The sequence below is a fragment of the Octopus sinensis genome, linkage group LG16 (assembly GCF_006345805.1).
Source record: "Octopus sinensis linkage group LG16, ASM634580v1, whole genome shotgun sequence".
Lineage (NCBI taxonomy): Eukaryota > Metazoa > Mollusca > Cephalopoda > Octopoda > Octopodidae > Octopus > Octopus sinensis.
This window is the reverse complement of record NC_043012.1, coordinates 42,400,033-42,412,532: the sequence shown is the minus strand read 5'-3', so window position 1 is coordinate 42,412,532 and position 12,500 is coordinate 42,400,033. Positions and strand designations below refer to the sequence as shown.

The 12,500-nt window shown below is 39.4% G+C and overlaps 1 protein-coding gene across 1 annotated transcript in view; it reads right to left on the bottom strand.

The window, feature by feature from the left end:
- The window catches only part of LOC115220472, a 159,273-nt gene that overhangs the window by 92,434 nt on the left and 54,339 nt on the right, over positions 1-12,500 (bottom strand). Inside the window, exons 13-14 of the mRNA XM_029790601.2 lie at positions 6,933-7,032; positions 4,223-4,353 (exon numbers count right to left, since the gene is read on the bottom strand). Coding sequence (XP_029646461.1) covers positions 4,223-4,353; positions 6,933-7,032 — 231 coding nt within the window. The remainder of the gene's footprint in view (positions 1-4,222; positions 4,354-6,932; positions 7,033-12,500) is intronic.

Here is a 12,500-nt window from a genome sequence, read left to right as displayed (position 1 = left end):
TGCATATAAGTAGTCTCTATCATTATATATAGTTTAGACTTTAATTTCCTTTATATTTAACATTCACTATTAATATCCCTACTCTTTCTGTTAGCTACTTATGACGTTATATCATATAACGTTTTTTAAACAATATTAATAGCGTTCTGTCTATCGCTATAAGAATCCATCATTTTTTGCTAAAATGTCGTATTGACAAGTTTCGTTTTTTCACTTTCCCGAAGAGAAGATTGCATTGTTTATACCTTTTATTCTTTTGAATAAGTATCAGTGGAACTTTTGAAACATATGTAGAAAGTAAAAATACTTGTTTAAACCTGCGTTAACTCCATTTTTTATTCATATTATTCAAATATTCAACGTAAACACGAAGTTTCAACCTTTATAAACAAGGAGTTACAACATCTTTACTTGTGAGATTTTTGCTGCCCTGGTAACTATTCATTCATTTATCCGTGTTAATTGTTAACAAGGTAAAATACACTCATCTATATATATATATATATATATATATATAATATTTAAAAAAAAAGTTTCTGCTCAGACCTGCGGCCATGCTGATGCACCGCCGTTTTGCGCTACACTGTTATTACTAGGAGCCTCCTCTAATATGTGGCACTTGATGAAGAATGGAATTTGATATAGCTACCCTCATTTGCACCTCTTGCCGTGAGGTAGGCTCATCTGGGACACTCGACAAAAAGAGGTCCAGCTTTGATTTAAAAGCCCCTACATCTACTTTATGCAAGTTCCTCAGACTCTTTGAGAGAATATTAAAAAGCTGTGGACCCTTGAAACCCAGGCTGTTGCAGTAACTGGTCCTGAAGCGTGATGGCATTGCTGGGATCTTTGGCACTGTGCAGTGTCGTCCCGTTCTGGCATTGGTGTAGCTTTCAATGCCAAAATTTGGCACAATTCCTTCCAGGATCTTCCAGATATATATTACTGCATACCTCTCCCGTCTTCTCTCCAGGAAGTAGAGTCTTATCTGCTTCAACCTTTCCCAGTAGCTGAGCTGTTGCAAAGAGACGATCTTCTTTGTGAATCTTCTCTGGGTTGCTTCAAGGTCCGCTGTTAATTTCACACTGGTGGGTGACCATAGCTGTGAGCAGTAATCCAGGCGGCTGAGGACGAATGTCCTCTAGAGGACCATCATGATTTCCTTATCTCTGGTTCTGAATGTTCTTAGGATCCATCCAGCTAGTCGTCTGCACTTTGTCGCCATCCTGGTAATGTGCACTTGGAAAGAGGTATCATCACTCATGTCCATACCCAGGTCCCTCACTGACTTAGGCTCTGGGATTAAAATTCCCTGTGGACCAGTGTACCGTGTAGGTTTAATATTCAGTTTTGGATGCTGGTAGCGCAAGGCTTGGAATTTTTCAGCATTAAACTGCATATTATTATCCTCAGCCCATCTGTAAATTGAGTCCAACTCATGCTGCAGGTGTGCAACATCGCTGGGGTTCTGTTTTTTTTGAGACTTTTGTATCATCTGCATAGCTTGCCAGAGTGACTATCTGGGCATTTGAGGGCATATCTGAGAAGGCCACTATAAAAAGCAGTGGTCCTAAGACAGTGCCCTGTGGAACACCGCTCACTATTTGTGTGTTCATAGAGGTGGCTCCATTAGCCACTACTGCCTGACTCCGATCATTCAGGAAGTCATGTAACCACACGCCAAGTTTTCCAGCTATGCCGAGGTCACGTAGTTTGTGGCATATCATGCCATGATCCACCTTGTCAAAAGCTTTTGCAAAATCAAGGTATATTACATCCACATTTGATTTGTTGAGTAACTGCCTCAACACCCAGTCATAATGTTGTAAGAGCTGGGTCAGGCAGCTCCTACATGGTCGAAAACCATGTTGGGTGTCACTTAGCAAGTTATTTCTTTCAGGGAATGCAATTAGTTTCCCTCTGACTATCCGTTCCATGACTTTGCTGATGTGTGAAGTCAGAGAGATAGGCCTATAGTTTTTGGCATCTGCTCTACTTCCCCCTTTATGTATTGGGCATATTATTCCCTCCTTCAGCTTGCTTGGCAGTTTGCCATTTGTAAGAAAGCTCTGGAAGAGAATCTTGAGGGGTTTTGCCTGGGAATGTTTACACGATTTGAGGAGGATTGCTGGGAAACCATCAGAACCAGCAGTTGAGTTTGTGTCCGCTTCATCTATGGCTAGTAGTATATCTTTTTCGCTAATGTCACTGTATTCTATTGTAACTGCCTCGCTGGTTATAGGTGAGGCGGCAAAGAAGTCCACTGGTTCGTTCACTTGTCTGTCTTCCAACGGGGTGGTAAAGACACTTTTGAACTGGTCATTCAGCGTCTCACTGATCTTAGTTGGACTGTCTGTGAGGGAGCCATCCTTTTGGAGGAGGGGTCCTATCTTGTAGTGTACTGAGGCTGTTTCTTTCGCGTAATGAAAGAAGGCCTTTGGGTTTGACTTAATGTTTTTTATAACCCAGGCTTCTTTGTCTGCTTTCTCCCTCACATAGGATTGTTGCAGCCTTTTTTCAATCTCTATCAGTGTTGTTTTTAGGCGGGACGTTTCGCTGCTTTTGGGATGTTGGTTGAGTCGATTTGCAACCTTCGTCCGTCGTCTCACGAGGATCTTCCTATCTCTTGGAATCTTGCTCCTATTTGCTTTGGCCTTGTGCTCCGAGACATTTTTCTGGCATATGGCTTGCACAGAAGACATGAAACATTCTAGTTTTATGTCAATGTCTGGTGAGGAGAGACATTTCGGCCAGTCCTCTCTGAGGATCTCTTTTTGGATCGATTTCCAATCTGCTTTGTGGAAGTTCAGATTGGAAAGATTTCGGGTGCTTCCTTTAGGCTGTATGTTTCTGGTTACTTTCGGCCCAAGCATAGACAGCTCTATTATGTTGTGATCCGAAACTAATGTCGGTGTCACTTTCACATCATGAATGATGTCCATATTGTTCGTGAAGCAGAGATCCAGAATGTTATACGTCCTAGTTGTTTTTTATGACCAAGTGGGAAGTTCCTATCGATAATGCTAAAAAATAACTGAGGTGGGTTTCTTATCTGGAGGGAGAAGTGGGGTGTAAACCATACAATTTCTCGTTTCCTCCCAGAATAGTTCCTATTCTGCCCCGTATCGTTTTTGCTATACTTGAAAATTATACAGTGACTTCTAATGTGTTGTTGGTTTCTATATTCGGTGAGGTTGTTTATAGGATATGTGTTATCGCTATAATTTGTAATATTTGGAAACTGGTTGCCTAATTTGTTTTTAAATATTGTGTTTTTAATATAGTATATTTCACTGTTAAAACCGCTGTCTTTTACTGCTGCATTATAAAGGGGTGCAAACTCGTTAAGTATTTTTTCATTGGCGGATAAATTAGATATTCTTATCGACACACCTCCTTAATGACAGTTTGGGGATGGTTTGATAAGGTGTGGATATACTTAACAGTTTTTTTTAGGCTTATTCGGCTATATATTTCATATAGCTGAATGCATCTATGTATGTGTTTTGTATACCATGGAGAATTTCGTTAATATGGATTGAATGAATATATACATCGACCTTTGAATGTATGTAAGTGTATATATATATATATATATATATATATATATATATATATATATATATATATATATATACTTTATTCATGGGATATCCAAAGTATGATTGGTTTCATGTTTCATGTTAAGAGAGGCATCTCACAATAATTGTTCAAGTCTACCACATGGGACGTTGGTATTCGTCTCCATCTTGCATAAAAACACAATAATATCAAAAGCAACAAAAATATTGCCACACCATGTGCATACCTAACATAAAAGAAACAAACTCTTCTTTACAAAGTTCTACATACATGAATTGATTATCAGCAATGCATGACCCCAAATTCTAATCAAAGAAAAAATATCTTCAAAACACCTCTCTATAACAACCAACCATAAAAACCCAATTTCCATTCTACTGAAACCTACACACCCAAAGATTTTTACGCAATGGGACTATATAAAGGCATGAGTAAATCTAACGTGTGTGTCTGTATCTGTATGTTTGTGTGCGTGCGCGTGTGTATGTATGTATGTATGTATGTATGTATGTATGTATGTATGTATGTTTATAGTCGTAGATACATGTATATGTACACGTACATGCGTTTGGCGATCGCGCAGCCCAAAAAACACATTAGAAAAATAAAAAGGGGATGAAGAAGATAGATCACAACTTACTGCATTCTTGATTTTCAGTAGCTCAGACTGTTTGTCTAAGAGAACCGAATATTTAGTTTCTGCTATGTTATCTTCCTTGGGGATAATCTTTTGTAGTTTCTCCGCTGCTCTGACATCAAATCCCCAAACATCTACGAATACATTCATAGTTATTTGTATACGATGGTATGTGCGTGTGCATATACATACACACAAGCACACACACACACACACACACACACGCGCGCGCGCGCGCATTCACACACTCACATATGCGCACTAACACGCTCGCGCGCACACACATTCGCATATGCGCACACAACTATTAATCAAATTTTGATATGAAACTTGTAGTTTGCTTTTTAAAGCCCGTCTGCGGGTATCGGCAACCAGGTATATTTTCACAACAAAAACAGGTCGTATTACTGAAGATACACCCGGAAATCCATGAATATTCGTAGGGTGCATATCAAAGTATAAACGAGAGAGATATAATAGCAGAGCCACCTAAAGGGTTTCCAGGCTTTAAACTCACTCTTATCCGGTGTCGTGAAGAAGTGGTTGTCAATAAGAGTTCTTCTATCTGCGGATCTACGAATTCGACTTTTTTCAGTTTTACCTCGGTAATTTTTGGAAGTGTAGCTTTTACATATTCGAAACCTTCTGAGATGTTCGTGGCTGGTGTCTTTACAAATTGTTTTATGAGGTCAAGCAATCCTTCAGGCTCAATGTACATAGTTAGTCCTATTTGAAAACCAGGACCGTAGTCTATGAAAAAACTCGACAAATTACTAGTGGAACGAGAAGGATAAGGGTGAATAAAGAGGAGAAAGCAAGCAATGAAAGAAAGGCAAGTGTTGCGTTTCCTTTGTCCGTCGAAATGCTTATTAATCTAGCTGGTGTAGAATAATTCAACAGAGAGGAGGCGAAAGTTTGTGAGACAGCTGCTCAATCATTGGAAATGAAACAGCAGGTAAGTTTTTAATCAATTCATTGCTGTACATAGTTCTCGATGAAGAGGAAACTAGATGAGGTATTCAGACAGCCTACTGATCCATGGCAACAATTTTTGTTAGGGAATAGGAACTGACTAGGCACAAAGATAAGTTTAAAGGATATTTTCTAATGTCTTTACTTATGTTTCTAGTTTGTTCTCATGTTACTTTTAGAATTATTTTCTTAATTCATCCATTTTCATGTCCAGCTGAACTGTACTTGTGGTTCACGATTTAATGGTGTTATGGTGTTTATCTTTATATTAAAAGTGGTATTCTAATGAAATGGTTGTAATAGAATCAACGTGAGATATATATTCTGTGGAATACAGTTCGATTTGGAAAATGTATATTAAAGCTATAGCTTCAATAAGGTCTGTTCAGAGTTGTCTCTCTTAGGTATTTCCCATTGATAACGGCTACAGAACTAGAAACATCGATGTCTGGGAATCCTGACAGGAGGCGACGCCGGACAGATATGATGTTTTTATACCTTTTCCCTATACGAGAGAATTTTTCTCTCACGGTAACTGCAGTGAATTTGCTTTTTAGTAGTTGTAACATGTCACACATATTTCAACTAACATAAACTTATCTTATGCCTAAACACTGCTTACCGCTGATATTACGGTAATATATATATATATATATATATATATATATATATATATATATATATATATATATATATATATATATATATATATATATATATATATATATATATATATATATATATATATACATACATATATATGTCTGTGTGTGTGTGTGTGTGTGTGTGTGCGTGCGTGCGTGTGTATGCGTGTGTGTGCATACATACTTTCATATATATATACATATATGGTTATATGTATGTATTTCAAGTGCCTTTGATAAAATGAGTGAAATACCACTCAAGACTGCCTTTCCAGCAAAACACTTAAACTAATGGAAAAGTAGTCAATTTTACTTGTTATATATTATAACATATATAAAACAAATATGTATTTATGGCAGACATATGTCTCTCTAGTGAGATCTGCTTTTATTCATGAGGTTTTTAGGTGTGTATAGGATCAATATATGTACATATCATATGGTTGCTAATAGAATTGTATCATATAGCTGAAAAATGAAAATGAGTGAAAAACAAAAAAGAAAATGATTGAAAATAGGAATAAAATTTCAGGTCTGCACTTTAAACTTCGTGTACTGATACAGATTTAATACTGAAACCATTATACATATAATTATACATACGCTGGGGAAAACGAATAGAAAAGGAAAAAGAGTACTCAATACCGAAAAGTAGATTGTTCTTAAAACATGTATTAATTATAAAAATCATTATTATTGCTTCTATAAATTTTAACCAGGATCTCAGGATGATACCATGGATTTCTTCATAATAGGGCACTTTTGTCGCCTTTCCTTTAGTTGAAAGATCTAACTTTGAGTTAATATACAATTGTATAGCCATATTTTCGCTAAATCATATTTTTTGCCTTCGGAAAACATTTTGTCAGATCTGCTCATCTTGCAAGAAATCCAAAGTACTGGTATGACTTCCTGACTGTAATTTACCTAATAATGTGTGTGGATGTATGCGTGTGTATGCATGTGTGTGTGTGTGTGTGTGCTGTGCGAGTGTATGTGTTTTTGCTGCTATTTCTGATTGATCGCACTGGAAGACTCCTTCATTGGTTCTTTATACATACACATAAAATTAATTAAGAAACAAGTCATTAACTTACATATCTTACCGTCTTCACATCCCATCACTAGAAAGTCGAGAGATTCGACAAAGGTAACTTTCAGAATCCCTACATCGCGCTGTGCCTTCCTGAAATATTTCTAAATAAGAATTGATAAACACAAAAGTCAGGTTTCCTGTCGATAAGAATAAACTATATATGTGTATATATATGTATGTATATATATATATATATATATATATATATATATATATATATATATATATATATATAAAGGGATAGAGAAAGAAACATATATATATATATATATATATATATATATATATATATATATATATATTGATGGGAAACAGGAGATAAAAGGCGACAAAATCAAAATCAAAGCTAAAAGAAACCCTGTCCAGAGAAAACAAAAGGACCCCAGCAAAAACTATAAGGGCAAAGAAAGAAACAACATCTGCAAATTCTACCTGAGGGGGGACTGCTGGTACGGCGTCGAAGGTGCAAACTGTCGCTTTGCACATCGGAGGCCCTACCAAAACCGCACGGACGCAAGACAGAGGTCCCTCCCTCAGGGAGAACAAAAAGAAAAAGTTAAAAGAAGGGAAAAAAGCGCACTGACCACTACTGAAAGACGGTATGCAGATGTGGTGCGCGGAAACCCAACAGGTGGCCAGCTTCACCCAGATGTGAGAAGGGCGGCAGCTGAACAGCAATCTTTTTTGTGCATGGCACAAAAAATTGTTCAGCAGCTGACCTGGCTACAAGCACAAAGCTGGAACTACCACCACATAAGGCCACCTCCAACAGATGCAGGATGGCCACCACAGACACCAACACCAACACACACACCACAAAAATATTTCTACTGAATGTAGGAGGGCTGCTGCGCGGAAACTGTAAAAAGAAAATTTCATTCCTGAGAGACCTTGCGACATGCAATCAAGCTATATGCATGGCACTCACAGAAACGCATCTTGAACCCGATATAGATGATGCAGAAATACACATGCCGCAATATGCAGTCATACGCACAGATAGAAAAGGGAGGAGCCATGGTGGAGTTGCAATGTACATCCGAGATGACCTCACGCCCCAGGTCCTGCTGTCATATTCAAACTCAGTATGTGAAACTCAAATTGTACACATAAGACAACTGAATATCGTCATATGCACTACATATCGCCCACCAGATGCCCCAAAACACTCAGGCATGTTTGAAGACTGCCTAACAAAAATAGGAGAAGTCCTCACCAACCTTGAACAGCACAACAGTGTATTCTTCATGGGTGACTTTAACCTCCCCAATGTGGAATGGCCTGGGGGGCAGATGCTCCCAGGGATGACACACCATCAGCAGGCACAGGTGGAGTCCCTGCTCCATCTCACAAATGCCTCTTTCATGGAGCAAATAGTTCTGCAACCAACAAGGGCAGATAATATACTGGATCTCTGCTTCACAAACAATATGGATATTATCCATAATGTTAATGTGACGCCGACAATGATCTCGGATCACAATATAAGAGAGCTGTCTATGTATGGAACAAAAGCCCCCGTAGACACACAGCCTATACGAAGCACCCACCATCTCTCCAACTTAAACTTTCATAAAGCCAACTGGAAGTTGATTGAGAAAGAGATCCTCAAACAGGATTGGCCTGAATGTCTCTCCACACCGGACATAAACATGAAACACAAACACTTCATGTCCATAATACAAGCCATATGTGACAAATATGTCCCAGTGTGCAGGGCCAGTACACACAAGAACAAAAACAGGATCCCTAGAGAAAGGAGGATTCTTATGAGACGACGGACAAGGATTGCAAACCGCCTGAGCAAGCACACCAAAAGTGGTGAGAAGTCTCGGCTCGAAAGAATGCTAATGGAAACTGAGAAAAGTCTACATCAGTCTCATGAAAAGGAGAGAGCAGATAAAGAAGCTTGGGTAATAGAAAATATAAAATCAAACCCTAAAGCTTTCTTTAAGTTTGCCAAAGAGACAGCCACAGTGCACCAGAGAATAGGACCTCTCTTCCAAAAAGATGGCTCTCTCACAGGAAATCCCACGAGGATAAGTGAAATACTGAACGAACAGTTCCAAAGTGTGTTCACTACACCTCTAGGACACAGGCAAGTAAACAACCCAGAAGAATTCTTTGCCACTTTACCTGCGGCCAAAGAGACAAAAATTGAGTACATCAACATCGAAGATGATGATATCACACTAGCCATTGATGAGATTGACACAAATTCAGCTGCTGGACCTGATGGATTCCCAGCGATCCTTCTCAAATCGTGCAAACGAGCCCTTGCAAAACCGCTACAGCTTCTTTTTCAGAGCTTTCTTGCAAGTGGTAAGCTCCCAGTCAAATTGAAAGAGGGGGTAATATGCCCTATCCATAAGGGAGGTAGCAGAGCAGAGCAGATGCTAAAAATTATAGGCCTATCTCTCTGACCTCACACATCAGCAAAGTCATGGAACGAATAGTCTGTAAGAAACTAATCATGTTCCTTGAAGAAAATGACTTGCTGTCTGACACCCAGCATGGATTTCGACCAGGTAGAGGCTGCCTAACACAGCTCCTGCAACACTATGACTGGGTGTTGAAACAGCTACTAAATGGCTCAAATGTGGATGTAATATATCTCGACTTTGCAAAAGCCTTTGATAAAGTCGACCATGGCATGATCTGTCACAAACTGCGTGGTCTCGGCATAGGCGGGAAACTTGGAGAGTGGCTGCACAACTTCCTAAAAGACAGAAAACAGGCAGTTGTGAGCAATGGAGCCACCTCCAAGGAAACGCAAATAACAAGCGGTGTCCCACAGGGCACTGTCTTGGGGCCACTGATGTTCATAGTGGCCCTTTCAGACATGCATTCAGTTGCTACGATGACCACCCTTGCTAGCTATGCAGATGACACAAAAGTCTCCCACGCAATACAAAACCCTGAAAATATTGCGCATCTGCAACATGAGCTGGACACAATATACAGGTGGGCTGAGGACAACAACATGCAGTTTAATGCAGGTTAGTTCCAGGCCCTGCGCTACTGGCACACAAAGGTAAATGACGTGAAGACTGGATACACTGGCCCAGGAAGAATTGCAATCCCTGAGTCAAAATCAGTGCGTGACCTGGGCATTGACATGAGCAATGATGCATCTTTCCAAATGCATATTGCTAATCTGGTGATAAAATGCAGACGGCTAGCTGGATGGATTCTCCGAACTTTCAGAACAAGAGAGAAGGAGACACTGATGGTCCTATGGAAAACATTCGTCCTCAGCCGCTTGGACTACTGCTCCCAACTTTGGTCACCACACAATATAAAACAAACAGCAGAACTCGAAGCAATTCAGAGACGCTACACAAAGAAAATCGTCTCAATGCAAAATATCAGCTACTGGGAAAGACTGAAGGTATTAAACCTCTTCTCCCTAGAGCGGAGGCGGGAGAGATATGCGGTGATATACATCTGGAAAATCCTGGAGGGTCTTGTCCCAAACTTTGGCATTAAAAGTTACTCCAACCGCAGAACGGGGCGCCACTGCATGGTGCCAAGGATTCCAACATCACCATCAAAATACAGGTCCAGATACTGCAACAGCTTGGGTTTCAGAGGACCACAGCTCTTTAACATCCTCCCTAAATGTCTGAGAGACTTACATGGTGTGGATGTGGGTTTCTTTAAAACTAAACTGGATCTCTTCTTGTTGGGAGTCCCAGATGAGCCTACCTCACGACAGGAGACGCGGATGCGGGCAGCAGCATAGAACTCCCTTGTTGATCAAGTGCCACGTATCAGAGGTGGATTCACAAATTAGTGTAGCTCATTCAGCGGTGGTGCCCCAGCATGGCCGCGGCCTTCGGGCTAAAACATTTTTAATGATTTAATGATTTATATATATTACACGTATATATATATATATGATATATATATATTACATGTATATATATATATATATATGATATACGTATGTATATGTATATGTATATATATTACATGTATATATATATATGATATACGTATGTATATGTATATGTATATATATATATATATATATATATATATAATATATATATATATATATATATATATATATATTTGAAAACAATGGCGTTGTTCAGGTCCGTTAAAACTATCAATAAATTTATTGGCTTATTTAATTCGTTTACTTGGATCACTTACACATATGTTTGTAATCATTAATAAATAAATATAATTGAATGTTTACTGGCTTACGAGGAGCATTCAATAAGTAATGCCCCTGACCCACTTCCCATAGCAGTAGAGCAACGAAACTTTGCACAGTTATTAGTCTTTCTCTACATAGGAACCACCCAGAGTTACGCATTTCTCCTATCGTTTAATGCAGCTCTGGAGACCGTATTTTTTAGAAGACCCAGCTTGGTCCTCCAACCACGACCTGACTTCAGAAATCAAGGCTGCATCATCTGAGAAACGCTTTCCTTTCAAAAACACTTCATGGCTGGAAAGAGGTGAAAATCAGAGGGTGCAAGGTCAGGAGAGTAGGGGTGATGGGGGAGGATTTCATAGCTGCACGCCTGTGCTTCTGATCTAGCGACAAGCGAGTTGTGGACCGGAACGTTGTCCTGCAGGAGGAGGATGCCTTTACTGATCTTGCCCCGCCTCTTGATTTTGATAGTTTCTCTTAATTTCCTCAAAAGTGAAGCATAATAGGCTCCTGTAATTGTGGTACCCTTTGCCAGGAAATCTGTTATCAATACTCCGTCCTGGTCCCAGAAGACTGTGAGCATAACCTTGTCAGCGGAGGGTTGCCTTCTTTGGAGGAGGTGAGTCACGGTGCTTCCACTGCATTGACTGGGCTTTGGTCTCTGGATCATAGTGATGGACCCAGGTTTCATCCTGTGTAATCAGTCTTTTGAAAAATTTTGACTCATCTTCATGGCACATCTCCAAATTCATCCTCGAGCACTCGACGCGTTCTTGCTTCTGAAAGGTGTGAGCAACCTGGAAATCCATCTGGCAGACACCTTTTGCATATGCAAATGGTCATGAATGATAGTTTCCACAGACCCGGTACTAATCTTGACCCCGTGGGCTATTTGGCGAATAGTTATGCGTCGATCTTCCAAAATGGCAGCCTCAACTTGACGGACAGATGCCTCATCAACCGCAGAAGGGGGGCGACCAGATCTGGGAGCTGTTTCCACCGAGTTCCGACCATGTTTGAATTCACGATGCCAGCGTTTTACAAGGTCATATGATGGGGCATCATTACCATAAGTTACTTTCATTTCATCAAAAGTCTCCCGTGGTGTGCGTCCTTTCAAATACAAAAACCAGATCATTGCTCGACACTCAACGCATTTTATATATATAGATATACATATATACTCTTTTACATTTATATATATGTATATATATCTATATGTATATATATATATATATATATATATATATATATGTAGGTCCCGGGTTGATTCGGGGTTAACCACAGTAAATAAGGTACTCAATACATAGCAGAGTAAAATTAATTTATTATATAGAAGGAGCTTCTACAGGACTAGAACTGTTTCATTCAAGAGAAATCTTCAGGAAGCTAGTTAACAAG